This window comes from Pelodiscus sinensis, chromosome 1, assembly GCF_052426305.1.
Source record: "Pelodiscus sinensis isolate ZL-2025 chromosome 1, ASM5242630v1, whole genome shotgun sequence".
Lineage (NCBI taxonomy): Eukaryota > Metazoa > Chordata > Testudines > Trionychidae > Pelodiscus > Pelodiscus sinensis.
Genome location: NC_143052.1, coordinates 149,592 through 169,108, shown reverse-complemented (window position 1 = coordinate 169,108; position 19,517 = coordinate 149,592). Strand labels below are relative to the sequence as shown.

Sequence of the window (19,517 nt, the reverse complement as noted above, 5' to 3'; positions counted from 1 at the left end):
ACTGACCTCCTAGTTCTTATATTATGGAAAAAAAGCAAAGAACTCCTTCTTTATTCACTTTCTCCACATCAGTCAGGATTTTATAGACTTTTATCATGTCCGCTCTTACTCATCTCTTTTCAAAACTGAAAAGTCCCTATCTTATTTCTCTCTCCTCAAATGGCAGCTATTGCATACCCCTAACCATTTTTGTTACCCTTTTCTGCACCTTTCCAATGCCAAGATATCTGTTTTGAGATGAAGCAACCATACCTGCATGCAGTATTCAAGATGTAGGTGTATTATAGATTTATATAGAGAAAATAAGATATTCTCTGTCCCATTCTTAATTACTCCCAACATTCTGCTTGCTTTTTTGACTGCTGCTGCACACTTAATGGATGTTTTCAGAGAACTATGCATAGGAGTTCAAGACCTCTCTCTCAAGTGAGAACAGCTAACTTAGTTCCCATCATTTTATACATATAGTTGGGGTTATGTTTTTCAATATGCATTACTTTGCATTGTTCAACATTGAATTTCATCTGACATTTTGTTGCACAGTTTACCAGTTTTGTGAGATCCTTTCAAACCTCTTTACAATCTACTTTGCTCTTAAGTATCTGAAGCAGTTTAGAATCATCTGCTGGTTTTGTCACCTCACTGTTTACCCCTTTCTCCAGCTCATTTATAAATATGTGGAATAGGATTGGTTCTGGTACAGACTATTGGGGGACACCGCTAGTTACTTCTCTTTATTCTGATATTTGACCATTTATTCTTCACCTTTGTTTCCTATCTTTTAATCAGTCATCAAACCATGAGAGGACCTTACCTCTTATCCCATGACTACTTACTTTAGAGCCTTTGGTGTGGGGTCTTGTCAAAGGTTTTCTGGAAATCTAAGTACACTATCACATGTTGGGCTAACCCCTTCAGAGGACTCTAGCATATTAGTAAGGCATGATTTCCCTTTACAGAAACCATGTTGACTTTCCTCCAACAAATTATGTTCATCTACGTGTGTGACAATTTTATTCTTTACTGTAATTCCAAATAATTTTCCCATACTCATTGTAATTGCCAGGATCACCTTTAGAGCCCTTTTAAAATACTGGTGTCACATTAGCTATCTTCCGATCATTAGGTACAGAAGCTGATTTTAAGGATAGGTTGCAAACCACAGTTAATAGTTCTGCAATTTCACATTTGAATTCTTTCACAACTCTTGAGTGAATGCCATCTGGTCCTGGTAACTTCTTATTAAGTTTATCAATTTGACCCAAAACCTCCTGTAGTGACATCTCAATCTGGGACAATTCCTCAGATTTGTCACCTAACATAAGAACTAAAAAGAATGGCTCAGGTTTGGGAATCTCCCTAGCATTCTCAGCCATGAAGACTGAAGCAAAGAATTCATTTAGTTTCTCTGCAATGACTTTATCTTCAAGTGTTCCTTTAACATCTTGATCATCCAGGGCCCCCAATGGTTTCTTTGCTGGCTTCCTGCTTCTGATGTACTTAAACATTTTGCTATTACTTGTTTTTACAGTGTTTATGCTCCTTTCTATATGCCTCACTAGGTTTTAATTTCTGCTTTTTAAAATTATGCCTTTTTATCTTTCACTGCTTCTTTTACTTGGTTAAGTCAAGTCACAGTGGCACTTTTTTGGTACTCTTACTGTGTTTTTTAATTTGGGGTATACATTTAAGTAGGGCCTCTATTATGGTGGCTGAAGTTTCTATGCAACTTGCACAGATTTTACTTCTGTCACTGTATCTTATTTTCTGTTTAACTATAGTCTCCTCATTTTTGTGTAGTTCCCCTTTCTGAAACTAAATGCCACAGTGTTGGGCTCCTGAGGTGATTTTCCCACCACAGGGGTGTTACATTTTATTACACTGTGGTCACTATTTCCAACCGGTCCAGTTATATCTACCTCTTGGACTAGATTCCCCCATTATTATTGAGTTTTTTATTTTGTTAGCCTCTCTAATCTCCCTTAGCATTTCATAGTCACTATTACTATTCTGGTCAGGTGGTCATTAATATCTCTCTTCTGTTATATACTAGGGATGTTAAATGTCAGTTGAATCGACTCATTAATTCTTTTCAGTTACTCGACTATTCTATAGCCCGGGGGGGGGGGGGGAGGGGTGGCCAGCAGCTAGTGCACTCCAGCCCCACTCCTGAGGCACCCCTTACCACTCTGCGCTGCTTCCTCTGTTTCAGAGGCAACAGCACTGGGTGCCAGGCAGGAGCTGGTCCATGAGGGGAGTCAGTTTAAAAAACAGCTCTCCTCATGGACTGGCTGCCCATTGCCCCATGCTGCCTCTGATACAGAGGCAGCAGTGTGAGGTGGCAGCTGCCCCTGTTTGGGGGTTGGGCTTAACTCCCAGATCCAGTGCAAGCCTGGACTGAGACGGGCCAGCCTGCTAAAAAATGTACTGGAGGACAGGGGGGAAATGCATGTAATCTACAGCATTAACCTATAAGCTTTTGCTTACTGGTTAATTGACTACACAATTACATCCCTACTATATACTTATTAGAGCATGGAATTACTACCCATAGAGTTTCTATGGAACAATTCAGTTCATTTAAGATTTTTACTTCATTTGATTCTACATTTTCTTTCACATATAGTACTACTCCCCCATCAGCATGACCTGTTCTGTCCTTTTGATATATTTTGTACCGTGGTGTAGGGTAAACTGAGGCAATCCATGGATTTTCACTAAGAATCCCTATTCAACCCTAAAATTATGAGACAGGAATAGGCCTGTAAACTAGCAGGATGGGCAGTTAGCATGACCCTGGGAAAGGCATAGTCACCCTGGCAACCACATTTCAAGGGGCCTCAACAGATAAGACACCATCTGGTACCAAAACAACCTTGTTAATGTTAGGGGGTATGATATCCTAGATAATGGGCCCATGAACCAAGGATCACACCAGCGTGAGCCGGCACCATCCTTCCATAGACGCATCATAACATAAATAGACAAAAGCTGCCATTAAAGTGTCTGTTTTGTTTATGTTGGCTTACTTAGCTTGTTAGGAATAACAATCTGTATTAGAGATAAGGTATTTAATTAACGATGGGAAGAGATGCTATATAATCTCTCTTAGCTTACTGGCTTACGTGCTCATTTCATCTTGCTGCTAGAACCTACTGAATTGCTTCTCCTCCGTCCATCAGTCCCCTATACAATCTATTGTAATGTTTTGCTTAAGCAGTGTTCACCAGCTTAATTAGCTGTGGGACACTCCACTCGTGCTGTGTGCAATAAATCCTCTTGCTTGTTTCATTGCAGCCAGAGTGTCCAGACTTATTCCCAACATCTGATATGACTATGTCCCATTAATTGCCCTCATTACAGGAACTTCAGATCAGAGATGTAACCAAACTCCAGCGGGAGGTCCTATTCACACACAGCATCAAATCCTTAAACATTTTAAGATCCTCTGTCACTTCCGTTGCTGAGCTGCAAGTCAAACAAGCTCAAAAGGAACCAAACCCTTGTTTTATAGGGCTCAAAACAAGAGACCTGTTCCCTATTCTGTGTCTAATGCCAGGATCAGAGGGATAGACAAGACCTCTTGGAACAAGGTGTCTGTTCTTATTCAAGTGGCATTTCTTGTGATCTCACTCTTTTGGAAGTACAAAGCAATGAATCCTTCTCAAAGCAAAGGTGAAGGATATGAGCTGTTTTCACCACCCCTTAGTTATGCTTTAACTCCCCATAAAAAAGGGTTACTCACCTTCTCATAACTGTTATTCTAACTTAAGCCAGTCCAATTGTCTGTGTGTGCACCACATGCACAGACATTGGGAACTTTTTCTCTTAGCAACCCCCTTCAGATCGGCTGGGGTGCCTCCTGGAGCGGCGCCTTTATGGCACTCAATATAGCACCCTGCTAACCCAATCCCCTCTTTCTTGGCTTCCTGCTTGCCAGCTACTCTGATAAAGGGAAAAGAGGATGGTTATTGGAAAGGATGTGAACCACACATCTTGAAAAACAGTTTGAGTATGTGAGTAACCATTTTTTCTTTGAATGCTTATTCACATTGATTCCAATTAGGTGACTCTCAAACTCTTCTCAGAGGTGGGGTCAGAGTTAAGGAATCGCTGACTAAAGAACCACCCTGCTGACCTCTGCATCGTCTCTGGCCTGCTGGTTGATGGTGTAATGACCATTAAACATTCAAACTGAAGACCGTGTTGTCACTGTACAACTCACATGTATCGGCACCAGAGCGAAGAAGACAATCAAAGAGACTTCTGCCCTCAGTAAGTGGGCCATGATTGACAGAGCTGGAACCCTGGCCAGCTCCCAGCAGGTATGGATGCAGTCTGTAATCCACAGCCACTGCAGCTATGTGCTGGTCCTGATGGGGCTGGAGGAGAGTGCCTCTCTCCCGGCAGCTACGTACAGGGTCTGGAAGAGCACTCCTCTCCCATAGCCACTGCAGTATTTACAGGGTCCAGAGGAGTGTCCCCTTCCCCAACTGCTGCAGCTATATGCTGGGTCCAGAGGAGTGTCCCTCTCCCTCAGCTGAGGAAGTTTCTGGCTGTGGCTGGGGGGGGAAAGCGCACTCCTCCAGCCTGAGCCAGGACTCACTGCCACAACAGCAGGGAGGTGCACATCTTTGGCCCAAGATGGGACTTTCTGCCATGGCAGGGGGGAGGTGCGCACTCCTCCAACCCCCAGCAGCAGGGCTGGATTAAGGAATTTTTGGGACTGCAGCCCATAAAGCCCCAGTGTTTTGGGCTAGCCCCTCTAGGGTGGTGGGGAAGGAGGCAGTTCTGTGCACTGCTGTTCCTTCCTCCCCAGCTGGAGCCACGTCACTGACAGTGCCAGGAAGCTAGATCATTGCAACTTCCAATGACCTGAAATTGCGGCCAATGGGAACTACGGGAATAGTGCCTGCAGGTGAGTGCAAGGCAACATGGAGCCACCTGTTCCTTCTCCCCACCAAACAGGAGTTGTCTCAGGTGGCGCACACATACCTAATTGAAATCAACATGAACATACATTCCAAGAAGATTAATATTCGGCTGTTGCCATGGCTGTGCCTGTGCCACTGCCAGGCTGGAGGAGGTATTAAGACAGCAAAATACACAGAGCCTTGCTCAGCACCTTAGCAGCACCATCAGGTTGTGTGACTATAGAAGCTCTATTCTCTGCATCTTTTCAAACTAGACTGGACATTACCACAGACTTGCCCAACTTTGTGATGGGATCTGTATTGCCAAGGTCATACCTGGGTTCGAGCCATGGTGTCTTCATATGGTTGAGGAAACTGTGGTTCGTTATTCACTAGTGTTGCTGAATGACCTAGGGATAAATTACATGCATGTCACCAGCAGCAAGCCCAGATCCACAGCAAGCAAGCAAGCAGAAGGAAAGAAATCCAGAGTGCTCAGAAAGTCAAAGGAGAGGAGAGACAGACAGTTATGCCCTAGGGAAGACACCCCTTATCTTCCAGAGCTAGCAGCCTAATCCTTCGATTGGGGTACCACATGGTATAGAAGCTCCCTTAACTGACGTGGCTTGAGTTTGTTAGAGAAAGAGGAGCCAAGCAGGCTCCCCTAGAAGAATCCAGCAAGTCCACCTCAATTCGGACAACAGCCTTCTCTTGCTGTCAACTAACATAGTTAGTCCTGAAGTTCAAGAAGCAGCAACCTGTACTGCAGTGCTGAATGTTCAGGATTCAAACTCTACTAAATAATATGAGATAGGAAGGCAAGCAGGTGGCTTGGGTTATTATAGTAACACAACAGAATTGGTTTTTACCTTCTGCTGTAACCCCCCTCCACCCTCACAGCAACAAAATTAAAAACAAAAAAATATTTTAAAAGAACACGGAGAGGCAAGTCGAGCTATTCAATGTTAGGAAATGCCAGATTTATGGTTCCCATGTACTTTAATCCTGACCCCTTTTTGCACATACAGTCTTCAATTACATGACCACATGCTTTTTTTTCCACAGGATTCCTGCCTTATTCAGTGCAGAACACATAAGTGGACAGATCTAAGGAAAATTAAATCTGGCATTTCCTAGACTTCAAGATCTTGACTTTGCAATGGAGGTAATATTGTAACATTTGTACGCAAGAATCTAACTAAACAAGATAGACAAAGGAGGGAAAACAGAGGCACAAAGAGAAGTGACTTGTCCATGGTCATGCAGCAATTTAGTGACAAAGCCAGGAACAGAATGAAGATCTCCTGACTTCCGGTCCCCTGTCCTATCCACTGGACCATGCCTTCCTCAGACTCTGAGCCTATCAACCCTTCCCCCCACCCTACTTCCTATCTCACAGGCCACTTCACAACTCAGTATAAAAATCTTCCCCCGCATTGTACCACCTCAAATTTACTCCCTAAATAGCATGAACCTCTCTAGAACCTGACCTCCAAGTCCCTCTCCCAGAATCAAAATCAGACTCTTCCCTGAAGCCTTCTAACCTTTCTGCAACTGTGCTTTCTCCCTAACATCTCCAATTCTTTGACATTACCACCAGGCCCAGGTGAGCAGTGTCCAGAACAGGATAGTCCTTCTTGAGTCAGCAAGTCCTGTAACTTGGAATCAGTTCCAGTGCTGTCAGTCTATTGGAAAACAAAAATTGGTTGGTAGGTTTAGAGCTGCAGCCATCACCTTTGGACTCAGCTCTTTTAGCTGCCTGGCACACTGTCTGACAACTCTAAATCCTGGTACTTTAAGGCTTACAGCCACTGCCTAATGAAGATTTTTTTTTTTTAAAGTGTCAGATTCAAGATAAATGTCTAAAAGCAGATCTTCATGATCCCTGAAGGCACCAAGAAATAACATCCTAAGCACCTCCCCACCCACAGTGACACTCCTTTTCATCTTTTCCTCTCCAAAGGAGAAACTCCACTTTCTTATCTTTCCATCATCTTTCTTGGATACACAAAATGAGGGTGCATCCAAGCAGGCAGAAAATCCTATGATATTCATAGGCCAGCGTAGACCAAAGCCATAGACTAATTCACTTGTTGGTGAAAATCAAAGAAATGTTAAGTGTCTTGATATGGAGCAATTCACTTGTGTGTGCATATTAAAGAAATGGTACTGTTATTGTCTTCGCTTACCTATAACCTGTCATTTACTATCACATTACATTAGGTATACCCATATATTTAATTACTGTAATTTAGCGAATATAACCCGCGGGTTATATTCGTTTTTACATACCACCTCCACCACCACCCCCCACGGAGTATACTCGGGTGCGGGGAATACAGAATTTCTTTTACTCACCAGGTGATGAGCTCTCCATCACCTCTTCCTGTGGCTAAGCAGCCGCCAACCTCCAGCCTCCAGGCGGAGGAGCGCTCATACCCCAGTTCCTGCACAGCCACAGGAAGAGGCGGGGGAGTGCTCATCCCCCGGTTCCTGGCCACCAGCCTCCGGGCAGGGGAGCACTCATCCCCCGATTCCTGCGCAGCCACAGGAAGGGGTAGGGGAGCGCTCATCTCCTTGCCCCTTCCTGCAGCTGCGCAGCAACCAGGAGGTGAGCGCTCCCCCACCTGGAGAAGGCTGGTGGGTCCTGTTCCCCCGACCCTTCCTTCAGCTGTGCAGGAACCGAGAGGTGAGCGCTTCCCCGCCCGGAGGCTGGTGGGTCCTGCTCCCCTGCCCGGAGGCTGGAGGATGTGCTGGAACCTGGGGCGGTGAGTGGCTAATCCCCCCCTGCACTGTAAAGATACCCCCAGCAAATATACCCCTGGCACAGAAAAGTCTTGTATACCCCGTGGGTTATATTCATGCACGGGGTATACATGATTTTTTTTTTTACTCAAATAGAAAAAATTGTGGGGTATATTCGGGTGCGAGGTAGATTTGCTAAATTACGGTATTTATAATTAAATAAGCCTAGACTGAAGTGGGTTTTAGTGTGAAGATGAAATGTACTGGATGTGAAAACTTCATGAAAAATAGCAAAGCATTGTTTCTGGCTATTAAATTGTCTATACATTACATTTACCGATTATACAAGACAGCAGCCTTAGCAATCTTTCACATTTCCAACTGCAAAGCCTGGTCACTGTATTCAACAACAGAATTTCACAGACTGTTTGCCTTAAATCAACAACAAAAAAAGAGCTCCTGTTGTGATGAAAACCCTAGCCAATGAAAGCCACTTTAAGAATGAATCCAGGGATTGATTCTGCATCTCTGAACTATTCTGGATTCTAATAGGGTGGAATACTAAATAAGTAGACAGATCTCCAGAATTACCCTGGGCAACCCTGAGGAACTTTTGGAAAACTAACAGATCACTGCATCTCTGTTACTTTGGATTTACAAAGTTTGACTCGCCAGTTAATGCAATTTGCCTCCTTTAATGTCTCAGTAACTCATTTCTTTTCCAATAAACCTTTAACTAGTTTACTAGAGAAATCAGCTTTCAGCATTGTTTTTGGTGTGAAATAGAAAGTATCTATTGCTCCTGGGGTAAGTGACTGACTCATTAGGAATAACCTAATGTGATGTGATATTTGGTAGAAGTCCAGTTAGCCTGTATGATAAGGCAGACAGGAGAAACTGAAGGGATTGTTTGTGGCTCCATGGTAGAACTATTATAGTGATCCAGGAGTCCAGATTTGTTTCTGGCTTGGTGAAAACTAATTATAAATTATACCACCAGTATGGAATATCTGCCATGTTTTCGGTCAGTCTGACTCCAAAATGGCACTCACTCTTATGAAGACACTTCAGACACTGTGACAACTAGTGTAGTCAAACAGGATTCACATGCCATAAGTCAACTAGCTTAACAATTAGAACTCAATGCTATTTAAAAGTTTAAATTTGATATTGAGAATTTTAAGAGTTAAAGATTAGTCACAATGGAATAACCACAATCATATGAGCATCTTGACTTGAAAGACCTTAAATAATTATATAAAGAAAGCAGTTTATCCTTTGAAAAGAAAACCTTACATCAGAAGGCAGGGACTCAGCCTTCCCAAGTGCTGCTAAAGCAGAAATGGTCTGGATGCCTATCCTGACAAATAAAGCACAGTAGCATGACCAGGGCTCGACAAATTATGGAAAACCCTACCACCAGACAAAAAAGGGACTCGCCACCCTCCCCCCCCAAAAAAGTGGGTTTTTTTAATGGCATAAATTCCTAATAAGAATAAGAACAGTAATTACTAATACGTTCTTAATAAATATCACCCACATTATTAATAAATATCTTATACACTTCTACCTTTTCCCTCTGCTGCCATGTCTCCTCCCCTGGTGCCTGCTGCCCCCCAACCCCTCACTCTCCTCTGCTGTCCTGATTCCTGCCCTTCTTGCTGCCCTCAGCCTTCCTGAGACCTGCCTCCCTCCACCAGCCCTTCTTTCCCCCCTGTGCCCACTACTCCAGTAGCCCCACTCTGATCAAGTGAGCTACCCCTCCTCATCCCCTCGCCTAACACCTCCCTCTACACACCTGCCCTGCCTCTCTCCTCTGATGCTGGACCCTCCCCTGCAGGTATCAGCCCTTCTGCTTCACCCCCAGAATCCCCTGGCACCTGCACCCTCCTGGTTCCTCTCTCCCTTCCCTCACTGCCCCTGCCCCCACCCCCTTTGCCCTCTTTTTCCCCTGATACCCACCCCTCAGCACCCTCTGCCCCCATTCCCCTCATGCCCAGGCCCTCACACATGCCTTGCTCCTTCCCCACCTTCCTCATGCCCACCTCTTTTCTCAAGCCTTCTCCCAGCACTTCCCCCTCTCCCCTCCAGTGACCTTACCCTCTCCTCTCCCAGCATCACCCTGTTCCCTCCTCCCACTGACACCTCCCCTCCTGCCCTTTTCCTCATTGTCTGCACTTGGTCCCCTGGGATTTGTCTCTCCTGCACCCCTGTCCCTTGGTGCCTTCCCCTTTCTTCTTCTTCTCCTGACCTCCTCCCTTCCCCTCAGCACAAGCCCCTTCCCCATATTTTTCCCCTCCCCTCCCCACAGCCCAGCCCAGCCGCTTCCCCTCCCCCAGGGCCAAGCAAAACATTCCTCCCCTTTTTTGTTGTCTTTTACACGTTTGCATTTTGCAATGGGTTTTTTTTTTTTTTGTTTTCATTTTTGTCCCAGCATTTTAGCCCTATAAATAGAAAACAGCATTTTCATTCATTTTTTCCCATAAAGGAAAAGGCGCTTCAAGTGAACTCCCCCTTTCACTTGCTGCTGGGTCACAGCAGCCTTTTCCCTGCCCTGTCCTGCCCCTCCCTATGGACAAGCACCCCTCACTCCCAACCCACAGGGGAAACAGGGTGCAGGGACAGCACAGAGCCAGAGGGGTGCAGGGAACAGTGGGGGGGGAAGGGGGGACAAGGGTGGCACGGGGAACAGGAAGCACAGAGGCAGAGGGACGCAGGGATCGGGGAGAGCAGTGTGCAGGGTGCGGTGGAGGCACGGGGAATGGGAGGGGCAGAGGGATCGGGGTCTAGGGCCAGTGCAGGGAACGCGCAGCACAGAGCTGGTGGGGGAGCGGGGATCGGGGAAGCAGAGTGCGGGGTGCAAGGGCGGGGCAGAGCCGGAAGGAGAACAGGGGATCCGGGGTGCAGGGGCGGCGTGGGGAATGGGCGGCGGGAGCCAGATGGGGCACAGGGCAGGCGCAGTGAGCCGGGTGGTTGGCTGGGAGCCGTCTCTCGCCGGCAAGGGACTGGGGCCATGGCAGGACTGGAGCCAGCGGGGCGGGGCCTGGCTCTGCCGCATGCCGCAGCCAGCTCCTGGGGACACGCAGCCAGAGCCAAGTTGATGCGGCCCTTTAAAATCAGCTGGGCCACATCATGCCAGCGTCCTGGCGTCTGCCGGTGCCCCGCCTCCTCACGCTTCAGCTGCACGCAGGCAGCCTGGCGCTGAGAATCACCGCGATTCCCCCTTCCCCTGCAGCGCTCTGTTCCTCCGCCGGCTGGCGGATTGGATGGGGACGCGCCACCCGTAGTGTGGGCTTCGGCCAGCCCATAACAACCGCCCACCGGGCCAGTCCGCCCCTGCACTCGACAGCTGGCAAAATCTACTCGCCACGGGCGAGCAGGCGAGTGCATTTGTCGAGCCCTGAGCATGACATTAAGATTTCTGACCATCTGACTTGAAATTGGCACTCACAGTTGAGAGCCACTTCAGAAGATGTGACCTGCCCATACACTCCAGAAACTCTTGGGCTGCCAATTGGTGCTGCTTTGTGTCACCCATCCTCTGCTGATTTTTAGCATGAAGCGACAGGACCCAACAGTTGCAGAAGGTGGAGCATATTGTGAAAACAAAAAGGTAGAAGTGCTACTCACAGAGGGGACAGACTTCCTGCCCAGAACCTCCTATTAAACCCAGGAAATTAGCTGATCTTATGGTGACATCCAGATGGGGGATCTAGTTTTGTAAGACGTGGCGTACTAGATCTTTCATCTTTAAAAAAGGCTTGCTAGAGAACTAACAGAATTCTGTGATCCCAGTCTCAGTTCTTAGTTACCAATAAACACTGACAAACATCACAAATCACCACACTCATTTGGGCATACTAGTCATTTGTATAAAAGCAAACCAAAATCAAAACAGCAAGGGACCATGATTCTCCATTCCTGCCTCTAGCTATGCTGCTCACTGAAACCCCACTTTATCAAAATTAAATAAAAAGTGGGGGACATAAGGAAACAACACACTTACTATTCAGGCAAAAGCTAGCAAAGTCTGAAATGAGACTGAAGTTAAATTTAAGCCAGCTCCAGCAATGCCAGGCAAATATATAGCTGTGTAGCATTTTATAGCAGCAGTATCCTCCAGTAAACTTCTTCACGATCATTCTCAAAAGCAACACAGAGACATTGAAAAGCTCTGAGAACAAAACTAAGGTATGTTACCACCCTATACAAGCATACAGTAGCAATACTGGCCACTAGGGAGTCACTCAGCATCACAGACTATTTCATCAGGCATGATCTCCAAACCAAAATGCTAGAGTGCTTTTGCCTATATGAGTGCCAATGTCACCAACAATTATTCAACCCACTGTGGGTGTGTCTAGACTACAGGGTTTTGTCGACAAAAGTGGACTTTTGTCGACAAAACTATACCTGCATCTGCACTGCCGCTGAGTTCTGTTGACATAACGTCGACAGAACTCAGCAGTTTTGTCAACGGCTGTAAACCTCATTCTACGAGGAATAACGCCTTTTGTCGACAGAGTTCTGTTGACAGAAGGCGTTATTGCACCTACATTGTCCTTTGCGTCTACACTGTCATGTCAACAAAGCGGCTTGCTTTGTTGACAGAACTGGATGTAGTCTAGACACACTTTGTCGACAGTATCTGTCGACAAAACTTCTGTCGACAAAAGCCTGTAGGCTAGACGTATCCTGAGAGGATTCAGATTAAATCTGTGCATGAATCCAGCCTGCCCCATGTTGGATTTGTAGTCATACAAACCTCAGTCTAAAATAAAGAGTGACAAAAGATGCTTAAATGACAATGACCCTCCCTACTCCCAGCACTGTACCCCATCTAATCTGTAGCTTTTTACCAAGGTGACTATTAATAGGAATAAGAACCCAATAAAATGGCTTTGGTACATCCCTAAATGGGACAAATGTCCTCTCACTTTTAAATCAATGACTAATAATGGGTTAGACAGTGGCAAAATGTGAACAATAATCTTCTAAAATAAACACAACCATAGGAATAATCTGATAGCCTAGAAACTGTGAACTAGGGATGTAAACATTAATTTTAACCAGTTAACTGATTAAACAGAGGTGAGTGGGGAGCCAGCTACAGTGGGCCCCTGACTGCAACATGGCCTGGAATGCTCTTGCCCACAGTGTGCCTAAGCCATGTCTGTTGTAGACCAAAGCTGCTCCAGCCAGCTGGAGTGTCCTTGCCAGCAGTAGGCCTCATGGGGCTGGAACAGACTCCTGCCCACAGCAGGTAGGGGGCTTCTCCAGTCCCCCATTAATTAACTGGTTAACCCTAACCCTACTGTGAACTTCATGCCTCAAATCACTCTCTCCAAAGCCAAAAGGAGATGGATGTGCTGGGCAGGGAGTGATATTACATCACCACTGTAGTCCCTGCTAACTGACTAGAATAGAGGGTGGTGCTTTGGAAAGAGCCCAGACCTTGTTTTCAGCTAAATTCTTCAGACAGGTATTTTGAGGGCCATGACCCGCATCATGTAGTCCACTCGTCACCAACCAGTAGATCGCGATCTAATGGTAGATCTTGGAGCCTCTGACAGGTGATCCTGACAGGTTTGGCCAAAAGGCTATCAAGTGCTGGCACTTAAGAACATAAGAACGGCCATACCAAGTCAGATCAAAGGTCCATCCAGCCCAATATCCTGCCTGCCTACAGTGGCCAATGCCAAGTGCCCCAGAGGAAGTGAACTGAACAGGTACTGATCAAGCAATCTCTCTCCTGCCATCCATCTCCACCCTCCGACACACAGAGGCTAGGGACACCATTCCTTATCCATCTTGGCTAATAGCCATTAATGGATTTAGCCTCCATGAATTTATCTAGTTCTCTTTTAAGCCCTGTTATAGTCCTAGCCTTCACAACCTCCTCAGGCAAGGAGTTCCACAGGTTGACCGTGCACTGTGTGAAGAAGAACTTCCTTTTATTTGTTTTAAACCTGCTGCCCATCAATTTCATTTGGTAGCCTCTAGTTCTTATATTATGGGAGCACGTAAATAACTTTTCCTTATGCACTTTCTCCACACCATTCATGGTTTTATAGACCTCTGTCATATCCCCCTTAGTCTCCTCTTTTCTAAGCTGAAAAGTCCTAGTGTCTTTAATCTCTCTTCATATGGGACCGTTCCAAACCCTGAATAATTTTAGTTGCCCTTCTCTGAACTTTTTCTAATCCCAGTATATCTTTTTTGAGAGGAGACCACATCGGTATGCAATATTCAAGATGTGGGCGTACCATGGATTTATATAGGGGCAAGAAGATATTCTCCGTCTTATTCTCTATCCCTTTTTAAACAGGTATTCCCTCCCTCTCTTTCCCTCGCCCCACCTTCTGTTCTAAAGCTGATTTGTCAGTTTAATAACGTGTTCGCTTTTTTCATTGTATTCCTTTGGTATATGTGGTCATGCCAATTCTCTTTCAGAATATGATCTGAGTAAGTGGGTCTGGCCCAAGAAAGCTGATCACCTATTAAATCATCAATGAAGTGCTACATCATTTTTCCTTTTGTTTTAATGATTCCTAACATCCTGTTTGCTTTTTTGACTGCCACTTCAGCTACCCCACCCCATTCTGCTGTGCAACTCCTGCCTTTTGCCTTGGAGCTGCCTCTTCCTACCCCTGGGAGCCTTCTGCTTGCTGTGCAGGACAGGGCAGGGGAGGAAGAGGGGCACTAATGTTAAGATGCCCCCTCTCCCACCCTGTATTCTATCTCCACAGAGCAGAGTGAGGGGCACAATAGGACTTGGGAGGGAGTTTGCTGTCTGTCTTTGGGAGTGACACAGGGCCAGGGCAGGGGTGAGCCTACCTTAGCCCTACTATACCACCACCCAAGAGTCACCTGATATAAGCAGTGCCCAGTTGGAGCCCACATCCTGAAACCCTATCCCAGTCATGAACCCCCTCCTGCACTCCAAGACCCTGCCCTAGCCCTGAGCACCCTTGCATCCAAACACACTCTCAGAGCATGCACCTAAAACCCCCTCCAATACCTCAAAGGCCTGCCCCAAGCTCAGCTCAGAGCCCTCTCACACTCCAAATCCCTTAATCCACGACGAGAGCCTGCACCCCAACCTGCTGCCCCTACTGATGAAACTGAGGGAGGATGGGGAAGAGAGGGAGGATGGAGTGAGTAGGGGCAGGGCCTCAGAGAAGGGGCAGAAAGGAGGCAGGGAAAGGGTATTTGGGTTTGAGGTAGATCTGGGATTGCACTTAAATTTAAAAAGTGATCTCATCTTTAAAGGTTGGAGACCACTGATCTAGTCTATCCAGCATGGAATGGTGGTCTACTACTACTCTCTTGCCCTCATTTGCAGGTTGATTGTAAGGTCACCAGACCACGAGCTGATCACCTATGAATGGACTGTGCAATGGTTCCATCTCCATGCTCTAAGGAACGGGGACAAAAATATTCTACTAGTCCCCCGCTCCTTCATGACAAAGGACACTGTTTTCCCTTCTATGAAAGATCCCTTACAAGGCAATGGGAGTGAGTGGGATTGAAGTGCAATATACAACAAAAAGTCAAACTTTTAGAATGGTGCTCCCTAGGACCTAGATCAATTTGATATAGGACACTGCAGGGGAATACAGAACAGAGAACACCTTTGTGGACTGTAGAGGTTTGACAATGGATCAAGGGGGCTCAAAATCCCACATAACTATTAAACCTGGATTGGGTTTGCTTTCTAGCCAAGTACAAAAGGTATTTAGCATCCATTTCTATCTTTCTACTTTAATCCACCTAATAATAACCAAGCAAAGAGGATTGTTAGGAGAAGCCTCGACAGCTTAAGGGAAGCAGTTTAAGGGCATGTCCTCAACCTATTTTAGGTTTTGTTTAGTCTGGCTGCATGGTCATTACCTGGTTTGAATCTTCTGTGCTCATCACAGCTTCATGCTGAGCCTCCAGGGTCTCTGAAATGTTCATAAACAAGTGGTCATTAACCTTCAGAGAAAATAGTGCTCTCCCTGAGGGGAACACACTCTTGTACTCTCCTGAAAGCAGGGTCCAAAGCAGGGAAGAAGGTATGGGAGTCAACCCAGGACAGAGCATTAGCTCAAGCACTCTTCAGGGAGAGGTCAGGATTGCCCAGGCAGAGGAATGTCACCAGCACTACTTTGGGCATCAACAAAAGCTATTATTGCTCTGGAGTAGGGACATAAAATCCCATTTAATCAGTTAACCGATTAAATAAGTTTAAACAGGTCTGGGCAAGGGGACTGATCCAGCTCAGCTGGGCTGGAGTGGCCCCACCCACAGCTGAAGGCTGTTCCAGCGGAGCCAGAGCAGCTCCTGCCTGCAGTGCACTGTTCTGGCCTGGCCAGGCCCACCACAGACAGGGGCTGCACCAGCCAGGCTGGGAGTGCCACTCCTGCCCCACCTATGGAGGGCTCCACTAGGCTGAAGCACTCCCCTGCCCACGGGGGGACTGCTCCAGCCCTTGCTGGTTAACTGTAACCAATAAGGGTGATTACAGGTTAACCACTCAGGTGGTCTCTAAATTACATCCCTTTTCTCAAAAAAAGGGATGTAAATTAGACACTTCCAAATTGCAAATGAAGCAAATTTAAACAGCTACACCAACAGTAACACTGGTATTTAGATCAGCACCAGTTTCAACCTCAGAAACCCCAGAACTAAGTGCCATGACACTTTATCGAGACCTCCGGGAGTCACGGAACCCCTCGGAAGCTGACAGCAAGGGGCAGACACCTGTTTTTGGGGGCCTCCTCATCTTCACAACATGAGGCACTGGCAGGCATGGCCAAAGCTCCAGCCCTTGAGGACAGTAGGGTTTTGTGAGGCCCAGTCAGGGTATGTCTACACTACCACCCTAGTTCGAACTAGGGTGGTAGTGTAGACATACCCTCAGCGACTTGTTGAGAATCTCAGGGTAAGGTTAAAAAGGCTTTACACACACACACACACACACGCACACACACACACGATGTCATGCTAGGGGTCTATTACAGACCACCTAACCAAGTAGAAAAGGTGGATGACACTTTTTTTTAATTTTTTTTTTAAACACATATACCTAACAAAATCATCCAAAGCACAGGATGATTTGGTGGTGATGAGGGACTTTGCTGTGTTGTTTTCCCCCACAGGTAGTCAGGGCATAGTTCATCTAAGTTCTTGGAATGTGCTGGAGACAATTTTTATATCAGAAGAGGGAGAAAGCTACTAGGAGGAGGTTGTTGTAGATTTGATTTTAACAAATCTGGAGTGACTGGTTGAGAAATTGAAAGTAGAAGGCAGCTTGGGTGAAACTGATCAAGAAATGATAAGAGTTCATGATTCTAAGGACTAGTAGAAAGTAGAACAGCAAAGTAAAGACAAAGGATTTCAACAAGGTACACGTTAGTAAACTCAGGGAACTGGTAGGTGAGGTCCCACTGGAAGCAAGACTAAGATGAAAAACAACTGAAGACAGTTGACAGTTTTTCAAAGTGACATTATTAAGGGCGCAAGAGTACACCATTCCACTAAGCAGAAAAGATAGGAAGTATGGAAAGAGATCACCCTGGCTTAACCTGGAGATCTTGAATGATCTAAAAACTAAAAAGGAGCCCTACAAAAAGTGGAAACTATGTCAAAATAAAAAGGCTCAATATAAACAGATAACACAAGTATGTAGGGGCAAAATGAAAAAGGCAAAGGCACAAAATGAGCTCAATCTAGCTGGAGACAAAGGATAACAAGAAAATATTCTACAAATATATTGGATGTAAGAGGAAGACAAAGGACAGGGTAAGTCCACTGCTCAATGAAGAGGGAAAAATAATAGAAAAATGTGGAAATGGCAGAGATGCTTAATGATTTCTTTGTTGTTACTTTCCACCAAGAAAGTTGGTGGCAATTGGAATACCTAATATAGAGAATGCCAATGAAAACTGGGTAGGTTCAGAAGTTAAAATAGGAAAAGAACAAGTTAAAATTACTTAGACAAGTTACATGTCTTCAAATCACCAGGGTCTGGTGAAATGCATCCTAGAATACTCAAGGAGCTGATTGAGATGATATTTGAGCCATTAACCATCATCTTTGAAAAGTCATGGAAGATGGGAGAGATTCCAGAAGTCTGGAAAAAAGCAAATATAGTGCCCATATATAAAAAGAGAAGTAAAGACAACCCAGAAAACTACAGACCAGTCAGCTTAACTTCTGTGCCAGGACAGATAATGGAGCAAATAATTAAGGAATCCATCTGCAACCATCTGAAAGAAAATAAGGTGATAGATAACAGCCAGCATGGATTTGTCAAGAACAAATCATGTCAAACCCACCCGATTGCTTTCTTTGATAAGTTAACACATCTTGTGGATAAGGGACAAGCAGTAGATACGGTCTCACATGACCTTCTTATCAATATACTAGGGAACTACAAAACATATGGGGCTATTACATAGTGGGTGCATAACTGGTTGGAAAACCATTCGGCGAGAGTAGTTATTACTGGTTCACAGTCATGCTGGAAGGGATTAAAAAGTGGGGTTCCGCAGGGGTCTGTTTTGGGAACAGTCTTGTTCAATATCTTCATCAATGAAACTAAATGGCATAGAGAGTATGCTTATAAACTTTGCAGAGGATACTAATCTGGGATAAGTGCTTTGAAGGACAGGGTCATAATTCAAAATGTTCTGGACAAACTGGAGAAACGGTCTGAGATAAACAGGATAAAGTTCAATAAGGACAAATGCCACTTAGGAAGGAACAATCAATCTTCACACACAAAATGGGTAGTGACTGTCTAGGAAGGAGTACTGCAAAAAGGGATCTAGAATCATAGTGAACTAGAAGTGAAATATGAGTCAATAGAATGAAACTGTTGCATTCCAGAATGATATTTGCTCTTTTTGCATTAACAGGAGTGTTGTGAGCAAGACACGAGAAGTAATTCTTTTCTTCTCCTCTGTGCTAATTAGACCTCAACTGGAGTACTGTGTCCAGTTCTGGGCACCACATTTCAGAAAAGATGCAAAGAAATTGGAGACGATCCAGAGACAAGCAACAAAAATGATTAAAAGTCTAGAAAACATGAGCTATGAAAGGAAGACTAAAAGAATTAGGCTTAGTATGGAAAAGAGAAGACTGAAAGGGTACATAACAGCTTTAAAGTACTTAAAAGGGGCATTACAAGGAGGAGAGAGAAAAAAAATATGCTCCTTAATCTTTGATGATAGAACAAGAAGCAATGGGCTTACATTGCAACAAGGGAGGTTTAGGCTGGACATTAGGAAAAACTTCCTAACCATCAGGGTGGTTAAACACTTCAATAAACTGCCTAGGGAGGTTGTAGAATCTCTATCACTGGAGATATTTAAGAGCAGGTTAGACAGACGTCTATCAAGATGGTGTTTGGTTCTGCCATGAGGGCAGGGGACTTGTTAACCTCTTGAGGCTCCTTCCAGTTATTGTATTCTGTGATTCTACGATCAAGGCAGAGGAGGTAGCTGAGGACTCTGTTCCTATGGTGGATTACCTTCACACCCTCTAATCCTACTTGCACTGCAATTAGTACCCAACCCATGCTAGGGAAACTAATGATCCAACTAGCAGACCAAATTCACTGAATAATCTTGGTACCACTTGAGGCATGCAGTGCATATGCTAAAAAGAGACTTCTGAAAATGAAATGTAAATTGTTTTGTAAACATTACTTCTTAAATACCCTAACAAACCATTGACAGGATTCTCAGAAGCAGAGGAGATCGTGGGCAGATAACCTAAGCTCAAAGAGAAGGGCAGAAACAGTGGTATTACTTGGCAAAAATCTCAAGAAAAGGTTACCCCACACACTCCCCAGTGATGGATAGCAAAAGT

The 19,517-nt window shown here is 45.2% G+C and overlaps 1 protein-coding gene across 4 annotated transcripts in view; it reads right to left on the bottom strand.

Annotated features, from left to right (window-relative positions):
- The window catches only part of GOLGB1 (golgin B1), a 131,302-nt gene that overhangs the window by 74,107 nt on the left and 37,678 nt on the right, over positions 1 to 19,517 (bottom strand). For 3 of the 4 annotated variants that reach the window (XM_075918353.2, XM_075918356.2, XM_075918355.2), the window contains exons 12-14: positions 15,552 to 15,604; positions 6,508 to 6,598; positions 5,250 to 5,323 (exon numbers count right to left, since the gene is read on the bottom strand). In XM_075918353.2, the coding sequence (XP_075774468.2) occupies positions 5,250 to 5,323; positions 6,508 to 6,598; positions 15,552 to 15,604 (218 nt within the window). Of the gene's footprint in view, positions 1 to 5,249; positions 5,324 to 6,457; positions 6,599 to 15,551; positions 15,605 to 19,517 lie in introns of those variants that run through there. The other variant, XM_075918358.2, reaches the window with a different exon arrangement.